At 38.3% G+C, this 23,121-nt stretch overlaps 1 protein-coding gene across 1 annotated transcript in view; it reads right to left on the bottom strand.

Moving 5' to 3' along the window:
* The window catches only part of LOC126367455 (nitric oxide synthase-like protein), a 36,126-nt gene extending 14,155 nt beyond the window's left edge, over positions 1 to 21,971 (bottom strand). Inside the window, exons 1-6 of the mRNA XM_050010966.1 lie at positions 21,565 to 21,971; positions 15,599 to 15,735; positions 10,043 to 10,205; positions 3,078 to 3,169; positions 2,741 to 2,882; positions 981 to 1,120 (exon numbers count right to left, since the gene is read on the bottom strand). Of these exons, the coding sequence (XP_049866923.1) occupies positions 981 to 1,120; positions 2,741 to 2,882; positions 3,078 to 3,169; positions 10,043 to 10,205; positions 15,599 to 15,735; positions 21,565 to 21,873 (983 nt within the window). The 5' untranslated portion in view covers positions 21,874 to 21,971. The remainder of the gene's footprint in view (positions 1 to 980; positions 1,121 to 2,740; positions 2,883 to 3,077; positions 3,170 to 10,042; positions 10,206 to 15,598; positions 15,736 to 21,564) is intronic.
* Between the last annotated feature and the right edge of the window lie 1,150 nt (positions 21,972 to 23,121).

The following is a 23,121-nucleotide window of genomic DNA, read 5'->3' as shown; positions in this document are numbered from 1 at the left end:
AAGTAAGTTCTAAACATTCAATCACAAGTTATAACGATCGTTTATCACGCGTTAACGCCTGTTAACATTATAAATACTTATACATTATTGAATCGGGCCGGAGTTATGGGCTATAAACTCTGATTGGAGATCACTGGACCACACTTTTACGATAAGCAATCTGCCCCGCATGGGGATAAGTGTTCGTCTATTGGAGCCTCGCGACACAATATGCATTCCCGGCGTTTTTATGTCGGCATAAATCTGTGATGGAAAGCGATATATGGCGACGTGTTGCACGTAAGTAGCCGTGTAACACATAGTTTGATCTCGTAAATCGTGGGCTCACCGAGAACATTCCCGCTTTTTGTTTCACTTGAATGGTCTTTGAAGGCTTTACGGCCTATATCAAAAGAAATTGTTTTCTATTCTTTCGATACATTTTATGTCTGAATCACGTTTGTAAATGTTCGGTTACGTAAGCCTCTGTGCCGGTAGATTTAAGCTGAGAACTCGTACATTCACTTCAAGTGGGGAAACGGGTAAAAGAAATCGCGGATATTTTCGTTCCTTATATTTTTTTGGCTACGATACATCGTATCGATGGCTTACAAGCCATCGTCATAAATATTTCTGATTTATCTATTAACATCTTAAAGAACGTGACTAATGTTATTGGGAAACATCTATATAAGGTAACATTCATGCGGGTGGAAGTTTTACTTTGTTGGAGCTTTGAGTTTCTAATAACAATTTGGGTGCCGCCATCTAGAAGACATACTTATTTTTTATTCTCCTCCATAAATGCGAATGTCAAAATATCGAGTACTAACATTTGCTCGATTCCACAAATCAATAACCAGTTAATTCCTGTAAACATCAATCTGTTTCCGTTCAAGCTAATAAAATCCTTCGTCAAAGCTTCGTCTTTGTCAATCTTATTTGGATCTACGGAGCAATCCCAGTGATCCCGGGATTAGTATATCGAGATTGCTACTTACGTGGGATGAGTCATGTGTACCTCCATCACGAGCTCTCTAGGGATCTCGAAGTAGTCGGGGTCCTTTCCATTAGCCGAGAGCACCAGAGGCAGTATGTCCCAAGCGGTGCGGGCAGGCTTCCAACCAAGCTTCAGGCAAAGCTGTAATAAGGCTATTTGTGAGCAACACTGCACTGTTAAATCTGGTCCTATGGGACGGCCGGAAATGTTTGGAACTCCGTGATGTCCACAGTTTCAAGGAGATAGTGCTATATCGTTGTATACGGGACTAGATTACAGTGCTAACAACTGCTTTGTTTACATAATGGTGAATGCGCATTTGCTAAGCTTGAATTTGTTCATACATATTAGAAGCAGTATGAAATGTAAATAATTTAAAGTTACCTACTTTTTCAACTGACCAACCAATCGATAGATAGTCTCAAATTTTGCGGCGAAGACGATCCATCATTACAATTTTCGCCGACGTATCATGCATATTGATATCCCAGACAGTTCCGAAATCAAGTAATTGATTAAAACGTAGCAGGTGCAGGCGAAGTCAATACATTTCAACACAACAGGCAGAATGATTTATTTTCAGTGCCCATGTTAATTGAATAGTGTTTTTGCAATGCGGCTATCAAATTTCCCTGACTGGTTTAATCATATTTTTGTTCATATTTTCCGTTACCAGGAATGTCTGTCTATGTCCATTGTATGGTTGTTTAATTGTTACGCCAGTCGCTCGAACTCCGTTCTACTTTCAAATTTTCTGAAGCGACCACTATTCGATCGAATTTTGGAATAAAAGAGCGTTTCTTATCGTGATAATTATTGCAGTCGGAGTTTCATAATGAAGCATAATAAGCGGAAGTATGTAATTTATTCTACATTAACGTAGTGTAATTGTTGCTTAGATTAGGCTATGTATTATAATTTATTGACGATACTCTGTGGGGTGCTAGTATGGAACGTGACTTAAGTACTAAGTATAATAATATTGTGACAAATAATATACTACCTATGTAAAAGTATACGTACCTATACGTTACGACGATTCTTTCTACTACTAAATAATAATTAACTAAATTGTTAGTGTTACTAAACAACAGTAATATTGTAGATAACGAATATAAAATATAATGTCATATTAAGCTATATTTATAATGATATTTTTTTCATGTCGCTTCATATTCAATATTCGTTATTACCTGCTAAGGAAAAGGAGATAGGAGAATAATAAAATACATATCAAATATGGTGCTACTACATAAATAGCATTTTCGAGTGGCAAGATTCGACGCCGTAAAGATAGGTCTGCAAAAGACGTGGGTGTACAATGTTATGACGTCGTTGCCAATTTAAAAGGAAAATAATTTTCCGTTCGCCAAAAATATTTAGTTACATCTAGGCACATCCCTCTAAAATATTAACCATACACCCATAAAACTATTTTGCTACAAATAAACAACTCTGCCAACAAATCATGTAGCACCAATAAGTTCAAAACTACCACCAAATTTTTTTCATTCATCATCAGCCGTACGACGCCCACTGCTGGGCATAGGCCTCCCCCAAGGATCTCCTCCTCCACGACAATGTAAGGGGCTCCAAATTACACCTTTCGGAGCCCAAGCCAACCTCGCCTGCACGCGGTACATCCTGCTGTTCAACGAAAGAGTATCTGGCGACCTACCAACACGCACTGGACCAGCACGGTGGGCTTATGGTGGGCTTATAACCATGCTTGCGTTTTTAGATACTACATAGAGTACGTACCTCAGTAAACTCACAGTGCATAGGGTCGCCCAGTACTGAGCCGTCGGGTTGTCGGTACCCAGCGTAGCTAATAAGCTGGCTGTTCCATATCCTATAGTCGTGTTGACCGTCTGTACGTTGTGGGAACACCGTTATAGCCGACCTGTGTATAAAAGTTATTATTAAAAAAAACACTGGTTCCTCTTGTATATAATACTTATTGTTATACATTTGGTCAATTAAAAACAACGTCAATAAATTTATGAAAAACGTACCTATAATAATAGGAATAAAGCTCTGCGTTGAGTTTGAATTCTACTTATGAGTTTAATTAACCTATCCTAAAGCTAAAACCAACCTTATATTCCCTTTATTGGTGCTGTATTTGATGTGGTTACAAAGTGCCTCGAACATTCCGCTTGTGGTCGTCACTTGTCGGCAATCGAAAACCTGAACAGAAAGCAAATTGGTTGTCACTTGGATCATGTTGACAGATGTCGCTTAGTTCCGATAGTCCCGGAGATTGTGGCATTTGCAAGCGGGTTACGAGGTTCCGGGGTTCCAAGGTTTTGATCCTCCGGGGTTCCGGAACAAATGTTCCGCGTTGTTAGCTAATCGTCGCCGAGAGCGCATCCTTCACTGTCCAATTAACAGACGAGAACACGAAACGGTGTCTTAAGGGGAATAATCGGTTCATATACCCGCTGCGGACTAACGGATTGCATCTATTATTGAATCATTCTCACCCAATGAAAATATAAAATGAATAGGGTTCACGACGATGTAGTAGTAGGACGTAATGTAGAATGATTACGTAGTAGGACGGGGTTTGTCATATCCAGCTTAGGACGCTACTTTCAAGTATAGCTGCGAAGATAACTTTTAGTGACTTGAGAATTTATAAAATAGATAATATTGCCGTGGCTAACAAAACTTAATTTTATTTTCAGCTGACAGTTTTATAAATATGCGTGACGTACATTGTAGTGTGACGGGTTCGAGTCCCGGCTCAGACTCAAAACTTAATTCGACTTATAAACATAACATACATAAACTGCCTATATACGTCCCACTGCTGGGCACTGTCCTCCCCTCAATCAACCGGAGGGGGTATGGAGTATACACCACCACGCTGCTCCAATGCGGGTTGGTGGAGGTGTTTTTTACGGCTAATAGCCGGGACCAACAGCTTAAAGTGCCCTCCGAAGCACGGAATCATCTTACGTTTTCAGACAATCAGGTGATTCAAGCCTGAAAAGTCCTTACCAAACAAAGGACAGTCTCACAAAGTGATTTCGACTATGTCCCCATTGGGAATCGTACCCGGATCTCCAGATCGTGAGCCTAACGCTCTAACCACTAAACCACGGAGGTTGTTTAATTCGACTTAATGAGTTTGAATTCATGATTGACTCGTACGCAGCACAGGCATGAGATTTTTTTTCTTTTGAATTGATAACACTGGTTGATTTGTGCCCGCGTAATCGAAATAGGCTCGCCCCCTATTCAATGGAAGTTAAACATGGCTAACGAGGAGTGGGTGTATATAGTGTACACCACTGTCTACCTTTTGTGGGATACGGGCGTGATGCTATGTTATATTATGTATTCTGAAAATAGTGATGCGATCCTGATTTTCGATGAATGCCCGATGTAAATAGAGCTAGTTTCAGATAAGATGTGTCGAACAGTAATCAGAATCATTTATTAAACGTAATTAAATATCATGGATAAACTTGTTGCAGGTCAAATTAACATTACAAGAGAGCAGGCTCCGTTGGTTTGGGCACGTAAAAAAAAGACCTCCAGATTATGTGGGTAACGTTACAGCCAATCTAAACATACCAGGGCTTAGACCAAGAGGACGACCAAAAACAAGATGGGCGGATGTGGTCAAACAGGACCTGTGTATGTGCAATGTCTCCGAGAACGACACGTCCGATAGAGCTAAGTGGAAGAGAAGTACGAAGAAGGCAGACCCCACCATCAGATGGGAATAATAAATGCCAAGGAGAGAGACTGAATCTAAGTCATTAGCCAAGGTGTTATGGCTGAGGAGAAGAAATGATAAGAAACTGCAACAGCTACACATCTTTTAAATCAGTGTAAGTATACATTACAAGTTATATAATAACTGGAAGAACACATTTAATACCAGGCATTTTTTATAATTTTGGTAATCATTAATCTCATAATAAGCTTTTTTACATAAAGTAAGCTCTATTAGAATCGGCTTCAATGTGCAATAATGAAAAAACTAACCCCGACGTACCATACCACGTTGATTGCATTATCGTTACGTTGATTAAACATATTTGATATTGCATTTTAAACATGAAACTATTGTGAACTAATTAGGTCTCACTGTGGTCTCACCAAATCATAACTGTATTGTTCCGATCAAAGTAACCTCAACGGCCAATTAAATTATTTTGGTACATTGTTCTTATTTAATTGTACTGTGTTATATGTGACAATTGCAACATAATGCAAGGTGTAAAGGTGTTGATTCTTGCAGACACGTCCTATATTTATTTTAAGTTCTTCTTATATCGTATGGGTTGTGAGATGGATTACCAACCCCATTAACGCTGGTGTCAGGGTTACTATTGCGCCGCCAAAGGCCCCCGACATGGCTCACATAACGACTACTTACTTACATCAGTAAGTAGTAACCGGAACCAACAGCTATACAGGGTGTTAGTGACATCGTAACGAAAACTTTGAGGGATGATTCAGGCCATGATTCTGAGTTGATATCAAGTGGAATTTTCCGTCGCAAAAGTATGGAACGGAAAATAATTTAAATAAGCTCTAAAATTTTCATGACTTCTCCGACAGGAAATTCCACTTGATATCGACTCAGAATCATGGTCTGAATCATCCCCTTCAGTATTTGTTACAGTGTCACTAACACCCATACCTACTTGTATGGCTACTGTATGTACTTGTATGGGGTGTAAGTGACATCGTAACGAATACTGAGAGGGATGATTAAGCTGATTATTCTGAGTTAATATCAAGTGGAATTTTCCATCGCAAAAGTATAGAATTGAAAATAATTTAAAAAAACTAAAAAAATAACATGAATTTTGCGACGGAAAATTCCACTTGATATTAACTCAGAATCAAAGTCTGAATCATCCCTCTGAGTATTCGTTACGATGTCACTAACACCCTGTATATGACTTCCGAAGCACGGATCATCTTACTTTCGGACAATCAGGTGATTAGCCGGTAATGTCCTAACCAACCTAGGGATCACAAAGGGATTTTAGTGATATGTCTCCATCGGGTAGTTTCCTAGGTCACAAATGAATTATGAATTTCTGTTTATTAAATAATAATAAATCTTAAGGTGACAAAAAACATTTTCTTTTTTTATTTTACTTATTTATGAATTTTAATAAAGAAAAACTTAATAATAAGTGCGACAGTTTGACACGTTTTTCTATAACGTCGTATAAATCATACAAATTCCATAGTCATTTCGTGTTTTGACGTTAAGAATCATGGTTTGAATCATCCCGCAAGCTTTTCGTTACGGTGTCATTTCGTTCCATCGCAAAAGTAAATCAAAATAAATTAAAAAAATTAATATATTTTGCGACGCAAAATTCCATTGTGCTGAAACATTAATAATCATTATTCGGTAAGGTGTCACTAACAAGCTGTATGTGTAGGTTCATTATTTCTACATACTTATACACATACATACAGGGTGTTAGTGACATCGTAACGAATACTCAGGGGGATGATTCAGACCCTGATTCTGAGTTAATATCAAGTGGAATTTTTCGTCGCAAAATTCATGTTTTTTTTTAGTTTTTTTTAAATTATTTTCAATTTTATACTTTTGCGATGGAAAATTCCACTTGATATTAACTCAGAATAATCAGCTGAATCATTCCCCTCAGTATTCGTTACGATGTCACTTACACCCCACACAAATACATACGGTAGCCATGCAAGTAGGTATGGGTGTTAGTGACACCGTAACGAATACTGAGGGGGATGGTTCAGACCATGATTCTGAGTTGATGTCAAGTGGAATTTTCAGTCTGAATCATCCTGTAAATTTTTGTGTTTTTTTTTAATTATTTTCAATTCCATACTTTTGCGACGGAAAATTCCACTTGATATCATCTCAGAATCATGGCCTCAATCACCCCTCAAAGTTTTCGTTACGATGTCACTAACACCCGTATATACACTACACAGATACTATACACTATTATACTTATACATATTTATTTTAAGATTAAAACACTTCAAAGTAGCTGCTTATCTTGCGATAATTTGTGTCTCTACCAGCCAACAGGGATCAATGATGGGATTCTATGTATGTTAAAAGGTTGATTAATAGAGGGTGTATGTTCGTATATTGGATCGCAAGCAATCAGTATAAGCGGTGTAATTACAAAATGTACTGGAGAATGTTGGAAGGCTTAGTAATGCGGGCGCGTGGATGTTTATTTAAGTCGCCTTCAGCCCCCGACGAATGGAAACGAATGAATTAATACAGTTACCCCGTTGCCAATCGGCTGGATTAATAAGAAAAACAAACGGAAAAAATCTTTGTAGACTTTCAGGAAAAGTCTTCTAGACTAGACAGCCGATTCTCGCGACTACCTACATGTATATCTTCGCCTTATAGTGACAAAATCACATAAGCGCCTTTTTTGAAAAATCACATTCGAATGTATATTTGTTATCAAAATTTCACAATAGACACACTAGTGGTCTAGTATTTAACCCGAATTGAAATTAATTGAATGAAATTTAAAAAGGTTCAGTACGATCAACTCTGAACCGGCGTGCGTATATGAAACGATTGATGAATGTGGAGGAAGCAAGAGAAGTGTGTTAGGATCGATACAAATGGAATTCCATAGTCTAATAAAACACACAGGCACACGACTACGGCATGCAACTACTTTTGGTGCTAAAGTTCTGCTCCGTGCTACTACTTGATATTCCCGGGTTTTTAGTAGAAACCTGTTCTTTCTAAACCCTTTGTAGAGGCGTTTTCTCGGCAGTACTATAAATAGGTAGGTAATTACCAAAAAATAACCAAATTTTTCAAATTTTCCAAAAGTCCAAACTTGGTGAAGAAATTTCTGGAAAAATCGAATGTTTACCTAAACAATCGATTTTTCCAGAAATTTCTTCGCTAAGTTACGTAGGATGCCAGTTTAAAAGTAAATTATCGCTTATGGAAAACAATTTCCCAATAAATACAAAACGAACATTTGAAAAGTTCACAAAGAACACTTCTTCAACGTTTGTGTCATGTCTGAACAACATGATGCTAGTGAAACAGCTGTTTACAATCTGCTAGGTAATTCTGTTACATTTAGGGTACTGTAGAAAAACATGAGAGCCGTTTAGACGGAACTATTATTATACTACTTGTATTAGACCCTCGTCTGAAAACGAAGCTCAGTCTTAATTTGGGACTTGAAATGAATAAAACATCGCACGAATGTTCTTTTGAATAAATTTCCATTGTGCTGACAAATGACTAGATTTAGGAGTGAACGTATAAGATTCCGCGTGGGAAATGTGATTGCCTTGCACTTTGCAGAGTATTTTCTTTAAATTGGAAATATATTAAACATATGTTTTGTTACCCAGAATATTACTATAGGTAATAAATAATAGGAATGAAGAAGAAACTTTATTTGATTATTTTTCAGACAAGTTAAAATTAATCGAGCAAATGAACGTCAGAGTTGAAGAAGTAGCCATAGCCGAAACTGTCTGGATTTATTATCACTGTTGTGCCATTGTAGACATTTTTATGAGCTTTATGAAGCAACGATGAGCTCTAAATTATATTACTATTTGCTTCTCACTTAGCTTTGTTGCTGTTGTATTGTTAATGAGTACATTCACAAATATAGAACTACAACGTGTAATTAAACCGAAACTGATCTATCTAAAATAGTAGCTATTTTCACATCGTACAAAAGAAGCAGGCAAACAATTGTCCGAAACTAGTGTAGCTGAAAAAGCAACAACTTTCACAAAATGTAGTCCCAAAAACTACACGGCTGTTCCCGCCCCATCGCCGCAAAGAAAATAAACGTCAGCGGATGGAAGTCAAATGAAAATACGCTACGGAACCTTTTCACTATTGGACACTAGTCACTAGATAATTGCCCATGTTTTTTTTTTGTACCAGCGCGAAATGGGAGTTTTCTCATTAGAGTCAGCAAATTCATTTAGTTCCTCCTTTTGCACTCTTTCAGACTCTTCGTCAGCTAGTCCGGTATAATTGATTTTAGTTTTGTGTTGTAATTCTTTTTCAACCTGCTACTTAGTTTTCTACCACTTCGCTTCGCTACTAATAGAACTGGACTTTCTCTCTAGTAATAAGTTATCTACTTGACATCTCGCTACAAAGGCTGAGATTCAAAACTTTTACTGAATGTAATACAGTGTTCTGAAAACTTGTAGAGTTGAAATTAAACTGCCTTTCCAGTTTAAATTATAAGTGCTGTGTATGCGTACAAGGTGAAATAAAATTTAAAATTCGGAGCACGGAGGCGCCGTAGTCAAGATGATTTCTTTAGAACACCTGAAAATTACACAGTATTTTTGAATTTGGAGAAAAAGCCGCCTATCAAATAAATGCGACTCTAACCACTTCACTTCTCGAAAAATAAAATAAAAGTATGTAGACGTAAATTATTTTTAAACTGTATATACTAGAGGTATATTATTTACATTGTTCTTATGAAAAACAGATTCTTATAGACAGATTTGTATCGAAGAAAATTGACAAACTTAAAGCAGTTTGTCTTTATCAAATGATATATTAAAACTTTGACAATTGATTAATTTATTTTGCTTAAATTTACCAAACATTATTGGGCATAGAAAAGACTAGACACCTGAACATCTGCGTGTAAAGAAGTTGAATCCTTGTTTGTGGCCTGTAAACTACAGTGATCTAAATTAGATGATTATTTATTTGACGTGGGCGCGTCTGAGCGGGATTTCGCGTACACAGCAAGCTGCGTAACTGTGAAACGTGTTCTAAGAGAGAGGCCACATTGGCAACGCCTGTCTGTTACGTCGCCGTACATTATATACATAAACCCACGCCTCTTTCCCACCGGAGTATGCAGATACTATGGAATTCCATTGGCTTCGATCCTGACACACTTCTCTTGCTCCCTTCAAGTTCGTCAATCGTCACGTAATAGTTACGTCGTCGTAGCTCTTTGAATTCAGCCATTTTCAAAACGCAAAAATGTTTACAACGCATATATAACCTCACTCTAACATCTCAACATTTCCAACCGTTCAACTCACCTGTAACTTAGACCACTGAATTCTGCCAATGCATCGGCTGGCGTTCCTCCAAGCCAGCTTGGCTCCGAAGACTAGCTCAGTGGTGGTCAGCTGGTAGGTGCCAGTCTTCGCCACCTCATCCTGCACCGCCTGCCAACGGGCCTCGTGGGCTGGGGTGTTGGCTCTGTGGGAATTAACATTAGTTATTACCTCATAAGAATTTGATGTATTATGTTATGTGACCTACCGGGTGAGAGCGCTCAGCGCTCTACAATAAGTCATGTCAAAAAAAAAACAATGTTATGTGACAACATAAGATACGTTCACAATTAAATTCCCACTAGCTACTCACTAGTTACTCACACCTTTCACGTGAACCGAACTTACTATTAAAACTAGAAGTTTAATGCAAACTTTTCACCCCGTTTCGGGGTAGAATTTCGCAAAATCCCGTCTTAGTGAGCAAGTCCTAAATTGAACCCCTAAAATAAAAAAATAAAAACCGCTACTGCTCCTACCGCTTGATTTTGTGAGATTTCATGATAAGTGAGTCAATAAGTAAGTGACCTTTCGCTTTATATATCGACGGTAAAAAGCAATCCTGCTGTAACCCACAAAATGCAAAATGTTCACCAGAGCCCAAAAACTTTTGAAAAATTTGAAAAAAAATCATATCTCCTAAACTATTACGCCTATAAATGTGATTTTTAGAACCAAAATGTATTTTTTGATTATCTATCAGTTCAAATACCTAAAACTTACTAGAAGTTAATTTAAGCCTATGTTTGTGTGGGTTACAGCAATCACACTTTTTTTTCTGTTACACAAAGTTGCTGTAAATGAAGCAGGTAAATGTATGGGCCACTCAAAATCAAGTACTTTATTTATACGCAAAATTGTTGTAATTCACTTATAATAACTATTCCTATATAGCAATTTTGATGTAAATGTCATAAGTCTGTGTTAGCTGGTGCACTTAATTGTCTTAACTAACAGAAGTTGTGAAATGATAATAAAATTAAAATGATGTAAGTATGGAATGACATTTATATGAAGTCATTTTAAAATGTTAAAGAACATAAACCCACTAATAAATAGCTAAATTATGAAATTAAAAATTAACATCTTGCATACACCTAAGCAACTATAGTGTACTCCGACCGCTTAAAGCACGGGAAATATTACCTGTAGCGTGCCAAACTATTTAACAGGTAAATTGTATCAAAAACATTATACACTACTCCTACTTAGGTATCTATTAAAGAAAATACTTCTGTAGATTTGCCGCAAATGGCATTATTTACTTGGCTAGACAAATGGGGGGCGCTGAGGGCTCGTACCCGGTACAAAATATAAGACAACAGGCCTGAGGGTGCCCAGTTAGGCAGATTAGCTGCTGTACTTAAAGCTTTGAAGGTACTCGGAAGCCAATCTTTTTCTGCGGCTACCCACTCTGCGACCTGAGGCGTGAAGTAGGAGGTGTATTTTAAAGTACCCTCTTGCGCGGTGACAAACGATACCACCGTTACCGCTCCTAAACCAGCGAGTCTCACCGGGAAGGGAGTGGTAGCTAGGGCTCTGTCGCACGGCCCGCTAGGCTTCGTACCGGTATAGTCCTGCCACGCCTAGGCCGTTAAGGTCGAAGCAGGCTCCCCCAATGGCAAGCGTGACAAAGGAACGAACGCGCACATTTGTTCGCTCGCGCATCCCTATGTTGCTAGCCGCTGTCTCGAGCCGCAACTCGCCGCACACCAAATACGACGCATACTTCGCTGGCGGAGATCTTCGGCCATCCCCCTTTCCACTGCCCCTACCCCAACTCTCTAGAGCAGAACATGTCGGGAATAAGAGGATAACAACACCGCCAGAACGGTAGTCAACGCACCAAAACCTATACCAATCTCCGGTTTCTCCATGCCCTCTTTGGACATGGAGACAACACCACCGCGCTCATACGCGGCGGTTTACACTACCCCTGGCTCACCCCCACATGCGCCTCCATGTCCATCCCTGCGCATGACGCCCACGCCTGCGCCCGCTCTCGCTCCGGTGAGTTTGCAACCACTGATCCGCCCACGCAAGAAGGTTCCGCCCACAGTGGTGGATCATCTGCCCAATTGGACGCACCACTTCCGACAGGTGTGGGATAAGTTAGGCCATGTTCCCAACGCGCGTCCATACGGCAAAAGAGTACGCTTCCTGGCGAAAACCGATGAGGAGTTCAGGCTTTACCAGCGTTACGTCACCAACCTGGAGAAAGACACTGGACTCTTTTGGTTCACGTACACTCCCTTGATGGAACATTCGCTGAAACTGGCGACCCGCGAATTACCGGTGGATACTGACATCGCAAAACTCGAGGAGGAGCTGAAGAACCGAGGCTACGAACAGGAGTATATCCGCCCCATCCAGGCCCGCACAGGCAAGCCTGGTTGCATCTTCTTCGTGGAGATCCGGCAAACACTGGGGTTCCAAAAGATCTACGAAACCTCCGAACTCCCGGTATAAAAGTCAAAGCATAAAGAAGACCCAAGCGCCACAGTGCCATCACTGCCAATAATTCCGGCACAGCAGCCACAACTGTCATCGTCCCATAGCCTGCGTGCGATGCGGTAAGAGCCATGCGGCGAAAGACTGCATGCCTCCCCGTGAGGAACCGGCTATCTGTTGTAACTGCAGCGGACTTCACCCGGCTAACAGCTCATCCTGCCCGGTAAAGGTGCGCGAGCTGGCAACATGAATGGAGGGCACTACGCCATCAACGAGTGCAAGAGCCTCGAAACCCACAGCAGCAGCTACCGTCGCGAAGCATCCCAGCGAACTGACAGCCCAGAATTCGCACATGGCAGTGGCAAACGTCCAGATGGGCATAAACTGCACAGGTCGAAGCACTCACGCAAGAATGCAAAATCTACCCTGTCTGCCGCTGTGGATTCCGAACCACCACGACCAACACCAACCGCAACAACAACAGCAGTCACTGTCCCTCCATAGGAGAAGAAGGCCAAGCGGAGACATTACTTCCTACAATGAATAAGCTGGAGATGCTGGAGCAGACTATCCAGCTACTCTACGATATCCTGGACGCCATCCGAAGCAAGATAGACCCGGTGCCCATTATATTGAGAGGCTTGACCTCACTACTAATCCAGTTCAGTGGCGGTATTGACCATCTCCATTGAACTGCCAACGACTGGAACGAGGCTGTCCACATCTACTACTCTTCGCTGAATAGTTAGTATTGTGGTCACCTTCGAGGGTGAGTGAAGTTTCCAAGTAGTAGTTAACAGTCGTCGCCCCAAACCTTCTTCAGACCGAGCAATATGACGGAGCAGCCGGACGGCTCCAACACCGGACTCGACCATCGCCACAAGCTGAGGGATGTTCGATCCGGTAGCGTTGTATCGATATTCCGGATCGCAATGGATCGTAATGTACTGTATCGATCCTAGTATCGATCCTTATGACTCGATACGATTTTTTGGATCGATCCAGTATCGAATCAAATATTTAGAAAAATAAGATGTTGTGTTTTTGCTGACTTTCTGACACAAATTCCGTGTTTTTATGATGCCTTTTTATGTGCTTTGCCAAATTGGTGGTGTTTCCTTTAGTTTTCACCTCGATATGACATAATTTGCACTTTTCTCCAGTATCCGTTTTCACAAACAACGACCAAACATTGGATTTTTACTTTCCAGACAAGCTGTACTGTACTTGTACAACCTAATACGATTTTTCGATCCGATCCACCGTGCTTCTGTATCGATCCGCCTACGGATCGAATGACATTGTATCGATACAAAAATCGAGTGGATCGTATTACTTTGTATCGATCCACATAAGTATCGGATCGGATTGAACATCCCTAACGTGCGCTCACCGGGCCTCCCCCAACGGGTAACCACCCGGTGGGCTAGACCTCGCTAGTGGCAGAAATAAGGATTAGACCAACTCCAAATGGACAATCCCGTGACCCACTCGTATAAGTAATAATAAATAATTAAAAAAATGACTCCATATTGGTAGCGAAACATAGTTACAGCAAATATGTCACTCCTTCCCGACTGTCGCGGAGTAACTGAGCGACGCGGTAACCCGCGGTCATATACGCGCGAGCGCGTATTATAATGGCGGTAAATGCGCATGACCAGTAAATATCGATGTTTTTAAATTGGCGTAAGTTGTCATTGTCTGTAATATCATACTTGTTTAAAATGTAGTAAACAACGCCGATCAACAGATTATTGTCTAATAAATGTAGTAAACACAGTACGTTACTTAAATGTGTTATGCAATTATGCAGTAACCCGCACTGTTCACTATTAAATAGTGCTGTAACTACAAAGATCAAATTATTTGCAAAAGCAAAATTGGTGTAAAAGACATATCACAGAAAAATGCTGTTTTTAATGCTATTTACAGCAAATATTCAGTTGTCTTTTTAGAAAAATAAGCAAAATCCCAACGCTGTACAGAAATTTCTAGAGGTCGTAGAGCCATGGGAATAGGACCATTCGACGCAGAATTTTTTTCTGATTCCGAATCAAAAATAAAAAAATTTTGGCCAAGGTGTGGTTTACAGCAGGATTGCTTTTTACCGTCGATATTATAATTTGTCGTTGCCAAATAAAAATAAAAATTAAAAGCTCTTTTATATGTCGCCCTCAACAAATTTCTTTTTTGTCAGGGTTGAATAGTATTTTGCTCTTGAAAAATTCAGTACAAACTCTTATGTACGTAAATAACAATTATCTTTTAATATTTTTAACACAGTCATACAAAAAAAAACAGGCGAAAGTTTTTTTTAATTTCTGTAAAATTGATTAATTGCACATAATTAGATTTTAAATTGGCAACGACGGATTGTAGATTTGGGATAGACCGGAGTGTAGCCATCGTATGATGGACTAAGGACCCACCGAGCTTTGTTAGACCAACGTACTATACCTAGGTGGTAAGGCGTATAGCGCCGTCAGTATTGCCAACTGTGTTTGTATTTGGTACTGTATCCGGAAAATGGAAAGATTACAATGGTTTCAACCAGATTACAAATATAATCCATGTTAGTTCTAAAAAAATGTTTCATATTGATAAAGATAAGTATATTTTTAAGTTGCGTACAATTAATCAGTTCATAATATATTAGGCAAAGACCAGGGGATTCCGACGACAGACGAAGAGGTGGATTTTGTTTTATCATATTTATTGTATTTGGTATTAGTAGTATAAGTTACATGAAGTTTTGCCTTAGTATGAAAACTAAGTACTGTTCTCCTGTATGAAGTACTCGCTCCCGCCCGGTATGATGTATTAGGTATTATTAGGAAGTCTTGCATCTGTAAGGAAGCGAAATAATGTCCATGGATGCCTTTGGCTTCATTAAACACCTTTACTCGGCGCGTGGGGCTGCTCCCCTACCCAAGATGATGTTACGTGTAAAATATTGAACGAATGAATGAATGAAATGTTTATTTCGGATTTGAATCCATAGGTGTTAGTAGGTACAAAAGAAACAAAAATAACAATAAAGATCAAACAGATACAACAGATAAAGCAGAAATATTGAAGTCTTACCTTCGTATGGAAGCGAAGTACTGTCCGAGGAAGTCTTTGGCGTCATTGAGGACCTCTTCCGGGGCACGAGGCACGTCACCCCTCCCCGGGATACCCATCACACTGCCCAGGCATGCCTTCTCGTTACATTGTGTTTGCTGTAACAATAATAAAATTATTATTAGAAATAAGAATAATCTTCTTCTGCTTAACTTTTTCCAAGCCAGGGTCCAATTTCCTGCGTAATCTCTTTTACTTTACCAATAAAGGGAAAAGATCTGGCTGAATAGGTAGACAATACAGTACCCAAAACGAAATGCCGCCAATTAAAAATAGAATAATATTTCTTCTAAATACAATCGTACCCATTTTAAAATCAAGTTAAAGTCTCATGTTATTTGTATTTAAATTACACACTTAAGTAGGTACCACAGCTAATAATCTATTAATCTATTTTTCTACTCCTCTACTTTAATCTGGCATTTAAATAACCAAAAAGTCTAATATAAGTACATACATAATTAAACTCTTTGAAAAAGTGTACGCTCTATGGCCTATAAAAGCATTGTTTACAAAGTGTAACTGTACTATAATGTCGCCAAAAAAGCATTGTTGTTGTTTTTTTTTTTTGACCTGGAAACTGGCACCTTTACTTTGTTTGGTGCCATAGATATACTATAAAAAAAAAGTATACATTTGCCGCCATTTTCCCGCGCGTTGGAAAATAAATTGGAAAATTTTTGTGTTTCGTTTCAAAACACTAAAAAGTATAAAATAAAAAGGAAAAATGGATGAAGAACTATTGAATTCTACACCAAAATTACGTCGTCGTAGAAAAAGTATTGTATGCAACGTTGTATAACTAGGTCAAAAAATGCTCGTGGCGTCTCTTATTGCGATGTTCGCCAAGGCTCACATCGCAACTCACGCCACTCGCATTTTTTGACCCTTCTTATACAACTGTTGCATAAAATACTATAATGGAAACACCTAAGAATGGTAACACATTCATGACGTCAGCTTTGCAAAATCTCTGTTTATCAAAAGAAAAAACTTACCTTGTTTTGTTTTACCATGATTGCAAAGAATTCAATACTTCGAAAGTGTACAATTTCAACAGGGGTAGGTAAATACCTATTCCTAGTTATTCAAATGAGCGTCTACATGGAAATTGAACGTTACGTTGTAATGAAAATTCTAGTGCTTGTACTGATTGAATGAAATGGAATTCATTCTGCGACTTAGTATGATGTGATTTATTGTTTTTAGTTTATAAATTTGTATAAGTTTAAAATAAATAAATACTATTTTTTGTAACGGCCTCTGTTCTGAGTTGATATCAAGTGGAAATTTCAGTCGGAAAATTCATGAAATATTTTGTGTTTTAGAAATTATTTTCAACTTCATACTTTTGCGACGGAAAATTCCACTTGGTATCAACTCAGAATCATCCCTCAAAGTTTTCGTTACGATGTCCTTAACAGCCTGTATATACACATTTTCTTCATATTTCTTTTTCATATTTCATATTTTCTTTTATTATTCCCACTACCTACAGCTTGAGGTATACCTACTTACTGCCACAAAAAATATCAAAAGGTTAATAAATCCTTCACATTTATATTTGAGTCTCAAACCTTTGAAGTCATATTGGAACCAATTACCTAGAGAGTAGGGAACACAAATCGTTCACGTTTTGCAAACATTTTAGTTGTGAACTGAACGATGTATTAACATGACGACATCGGTTAACAGACGGAGATGGAGTCGTCGTAAACAGAACTTCGATTTGCAACATATTTTTAAATGTGAACATAAATCAAATCAAATCAAATATACTTTATTGCACAGAACTAGAATTACGATAAACTGCCATCCGTTCTAAAAACTATTTACTAAGTACTAAATTTTTGTAGAAAGCAAATAAAATTCCATAGTATCCGCTTACCCTGGTGGAAAATAGGCGTGAACAGAATAAGGGCCCTATTTCACTAGGACACCACGACAGTGCAACCACAGTCGAGCCATCAAGAAACTGTATGCAGTTGTATAAACGCTATCTCTCCTGCAGCATGCAACTGCATAAATTTTGTTAGTGGCACAACTGTGGTGACGCTACCATGGTATCTTAGTGTGATTTGACCCTTAATAAGTAAGTATTATGAATATGATTAAAATTGTATTTCATTATTAGCTGATATGTGTCTGATAGTCAGACATTTATTCATCAGTCACGCTATCAAATAGTATATCAAGAAGTAGTAAAACAGGCCTTGACACTAAATAAAATGAAGGCTCAATAAAATAACAATAAAGAATACCGAACTCGGTCTTTACAAAAAATGAAGTTGTTCCAGTGAAAATTTATTACTATACAACGGAGATCCGATGATTAAAGCAGGCTATGGTAAGATTCTTGTCACGTTTGAATGGAGGTTTTCCTGCTACAAAATTCATAGAAGAGTTAAAAAATAAAATTTCTAAAATTTTAATCAGACACAATGATGAGACTCAATTACAGTTTATTTTTGAAAATAATAAGTAAATATACCGATATTGGATGTTAGTATTTTTGCCATAGGCTTTAAATTGGCTTGGAGCAATAATAAAACAGTAACTAACCTAGACTAGACTTAAATTTTATTTTTGTTTGTACTTAGTAGTAGGTAAGTCTCCGTAGGTAAGTCTACGGCCTGCGTGGTCCAGTGGTTGAGCGTTGTGCTCACGATCCGGACGTCCCGGGTTCGAATTCCGGTGGGGACAAATCACAAAAATCACTTTGTGATCCCTAGTTTGGTTAGGACATTACACGCTGATCACCTGATTGTTCAAAAGTAAGGTGATCCGTGCTTCGGAAGGTAAGATAAGCCATTGGTTCCGGTTACTACTCATTGGTGTAAGTACGTAGTCGTTACATGAGTCATATCAGAGGCCTATGGCGGCTCAATAATAACCCTGATACCGGGGTTGATGGGGTTGGTGATCCACCTCACAACCCACACGATAGAAGAAGGAGTGGTAACTGGTAAGTGTCTGCATCTTTCTTCTCTATTAAAAATACCAGTTAATTAGGGGGTTTTGAATAAAGATCAACTATGTAGAAGTGAATGATCCAACAAAAACATTTTCATGTAAAATGTTCCAATACGAGATGATCACAAAACGTCAAGAAGTTATCAGATCTCATGTAGAGCCAAGCTTCTAACACTACAAGGGCTAACTATATACAAACCCAATGTTTACAAACTCTACACGTTAGGCAAAATATGGGGCTTGTCGGTTTCGTTCCTACAAGAACTGTACAGAACGGTAATGAACAGTCAATAAACTTGTCCATGATGACGTCATAAAATAGTTTTTTTTCATCTCACGCTCATGTGATGGTAGCGAAACAGCCCTCGTGGCCCCAGAACACTAAACACGTATCTTCAAACAAGCTCCAGAGCCTTGTTAATACAAATAACTCAGTATTTTTATGTAAAATTAAAATATTATTCGTTATAATCGCAATATTTTTTCACTCCAATAAAAGAATAAAATAGGCTCTAATATTGACAACTACACAACAAAGAAGGAGCTCGGTGGCGCGAGGAGCTCGGTGGCGCAGTGGTAAACGCGCTCGGTCTGCGATTGTTGAAGTTAAGCAACTTTCGCAAAGGCCGGTATTAGGATGGGTGACCATAAAAAAAATAAGATTTCATCTCGAGCTCCTCCGTGCTTCGGAAGGCACGTTAAGCCGTTGGTCCCGGCTGCATTAGCAGTCGTTAATAACCACCAATCCGCACTGGGCCCGCGTGGTGGTTTAGGCCCGATCTCCCTATCCATGCATAGGGAAGGCCCGTGCCCCTGCAGTGGGGACGTTAATGGGCTGGTGATGATGATATTAACAACATCAAAGTTATAGAAGTACTTTTGAGAAGCATGCAGCGGAAATTAATCGGTAATTATGTTGAACATGAAGTTATACCTTCAAAACATCATGTTCCAACCACAAAAGATGTAACAACAAACTCGTCTAACTTTATAAAACCCTACAAGAAGCAGAGATGGTTCACCGTGAACTCTTTAGAAAATCTTTTAAAAGTTCTGTTTTTGAGGAGCGTGTGTCTTGTGAATCCAGATGCGAGTTGCGTGCCTCGAGGCATCTTCGCGCGAAACTTCGAGTGCGATTCTATACGCCCCTTTTAAACATAACATTGAATAACAGGAGATAACTCTTATATATTTTAGATAATCTTTTATTTTATAAAAATGTTTCAAATCTGTGGAAAGAGAATAAATAGAAAAAGGAATAAAAAAATATAATGAATAGTAAGTTGCTATATAAGGCGTAACATTATAATTATAAACAGTCACAAACACGTAGGTACTACTACGCATAACAGGTTATTTTTCAAATAGAATATCTAGGTAGTACGTGCGTTGCCTAATTACTTTAAAATGTGACGCAAAAGGCACGTCTATTAAAAAGTTCGTTATTATGTTTGTATTTCCAAAAGGATGTGTTACATGTGAGTAAACAAAGGTGACCAATGGTTGGCTAATGTTCTGAACGCACTCAATCGCCGGCAATAAAATCGGTCACATCATAAACAGCTTTTGCAAATATTGTGAACTGAGATATATAGAGTTGCTAGATACGGCAATATTGTTTGACTTACAGTTAAAGCTACTACTCGGGTTCTAAGGGAGCAAATCAAATCGTATTTCACTAATAGACTACCACGATTATAGTTCATTATTTTATCTACCTATCTAATTTTTTGCAGTTTTACACATTCTTAGATTTACTTTATAATATGTAAATAAAAATAAAATCATTTTATTTCAGGCATGTAACCCATATTAAATATTAGCAATTATAAAATTAAAATTCCAAAATCAATAAAACAAAATTGTAAAATTAAATTAAGTTAAAACTAAATCAAATAAGAAAAATAAGTACTTAAATAAATATGATATAATTATGTTAATACATATTTAGTCAGTCACTACTAATAACTAATATGGCCCTAGTTACGTCATCAAATGCAAAAGATGGCTATACCACATTTTATATCATAATCCGATTAAAGATTACAGTATATCAGACATACCTGCGAGAGATACGCGGGAATATGACGAATTACAACCTGTACGCGAGCCTCGGCGTGATCTATGGCCGAAACGTTCCCTACGTAATAAGATATCCCTTCTCTTTCCAAGATTTATAGGTATTGGAAAGAATTGTATTATTTAATTCAGAAATCACGTGTCTAAAAGTGATACAGATATTCGTGGAATAGACTCGCCATGCGTCATGGGAACGCGATCTTTGGATAAAGTTAATTAAAAAGGTGCATTTTGTCGTGGATTCCAGGACTTGTGCCCGGATAATGGTAATGACTTAAACATAGCTGGCGAGGACTGGGTGTACTATACACCTCTGCCTACCCCTGTGGGGATACAGGCCTGATGCTATATTGTTACGTCAAGTCAAATTGAATTCTCATTCTTCACTATTTTAATTATATTTTCCAATTTACACTCAAAAACACTAATTGCCAACAAAAAATACACCAAAAAAATGCTGTTACAAGTTTTTTGCAAGATGGAGCGGAAAATCAAGATGGCGGATAATAACGGAAGTTTGGCAAACGTTAAAATAGGTTTAAAAAGTCACCTGAATTCAGCAGACAAGTGACGATTATGGTTTCAGGATCTTTCACATCCAGTTATCGCTTTATCATGGGTGTAGTGAGAAAATTACATATTTGTTTAGTGAGCGCGTGCCTAACACAAATGATCTTTCAACAAAGTAAACGTATCAAGAGGTTCGACTTATTCGTTTGGAATTTTACAGAAACTTCGTTTTAAATAATATTCGATACTCAACTCTTTCAGATAGTTCTATAAAATTCAACTATCACTAGTTTTGTAGGTACTACAAAAACTTTGTAATAGAACTCGAAGAACAGAACTAAATAGTTCGAAACACAAAAACTTACCACTCTAGGGCAAGTAGTATCATACAGCCGGTCGTACAAATAGTCTCCCGATTCCAAGTTCTTCAAGACCTTTGGCTTGATGGCTCTCCTCGGCGGATTCTTCCCGAGCTTCGGGTAGTCAAACACTGGACATTTCCCTTCAAACGCGTCATCGACATCATTAATATCCACTTCATTAGTCAAGCTCAGGTGATCAATAGGGCACGCTTTAACGGGTTCTATGAAGTTAACGATGAGATCGCCATTATGCCCGTTCAAAATGTCGTTATTAATTATACTTTCAGAATTTTGGGTGACTCCGGGAGCCATTTTTAGGAGAAATTGGGATTAGTTTGAGAGTTCAAACGAGGCACACGCGGCCGCGAGCGCACTAACCGTCGAGTGGTGTCACCGATGTATTTATAAGGCTATTTTATCGTATGTGCCAGATCGTAGTTTACTTATGTTTGCAAACAAAGTATTTGGTTGACGCAGCGTTGACATCCAGCATTAGGGGTTGACGTTATGAGTGCATTTAAGTATTTGTTACGGTTTAATGAACTTAATGTTGAATGAACGCTGACCGGGTAACTTGTAAAAACATATATTTTTTTAGATGGAATTTTAAGTATATTATAAATAATATAATGTGAGTTTATTAATCCGTGTGGAATAGGCAAGTGTCCAGCAAACTATTATGATAAAAATGTACACGGGAGCTATACCGGATATAAATTTATATTTACAGGTACTGTAAAACCCACTGATTTTAAAGAAAATCCTCACGAAACTAAAGCACCCACTCACCAGTACGTGTTAACATTTACTAACCTATTAAATATCAAGTCTTCGAATCGCAATGATAACAATAGTATTGTTCTTTCTCAAAACACAAAGGAAGATTATCCTTCCATTCTGCGAGGACCACAAAGCCTGAGTGATTATGATTTAATTATATTATTGTCATCTATATTAAACATAGAATAAGGTACAAACAGGACGTTAACGCGACGGAGGTCCAACGCATCAACAAATTCCGAATTTGTTCCCGAATTAATCAGGCCAGTGCCGCCCAATGCATAATAATATAATTATGTGTCAACATTATGTAATTAACAGTTTACAAAATCGTACGGTTCAAACATGTAGATATCTAAACTCCAGAAGATTTCAAAAAGATATGATCTTTGACATAATTCTCTACAAGTTGTAGTGAAAGAGGTGGTTAGAGTACGTTCAACGCCTACCCGGTTATTAACAAAATAAACAATCATAAAATCCCTTTATTTTTTGACGTGACTTATTGCAGATTTTCCGCACATGACATGGAATGAAATCACTTTGACTACTTGCTTAACAGTAGTATTTACGCTAAATTCAAAAATACAATCCAACATCCACCTCTGACACCGCCATAGAAAGGTCATGTAGTCTATGTAAACTTACACGGAAATGATAATTCCCATCTTAATTAACCAAATACACATTTAAATGCAAAGTAGCAAACATTATTATCAACAAAATGTTCGTTTAGTATTCATTACATACCTATGCTGGTATTGTTTATCGGTTATGTCA

Source organism: Pectinophora gossypiella, chromosome 6 (assembly GCF_024362695.1).
Source record: "Pectinophora gossypiella chromosome 6, ilPecGoss1.1, whole genome shotgun sequence".
NCBI classification, from domain to species: Eukaryota; Metazoa; Arthropoda; class Insecta; order Lepidoptera; family Gelechiidae; genus Pectinophora; species Pectinophora gossypiella.
Note: the sequence above shows the minus strand (reverse complement) of the source record. Positions and strands in the feature narration are given on the sequence as shown.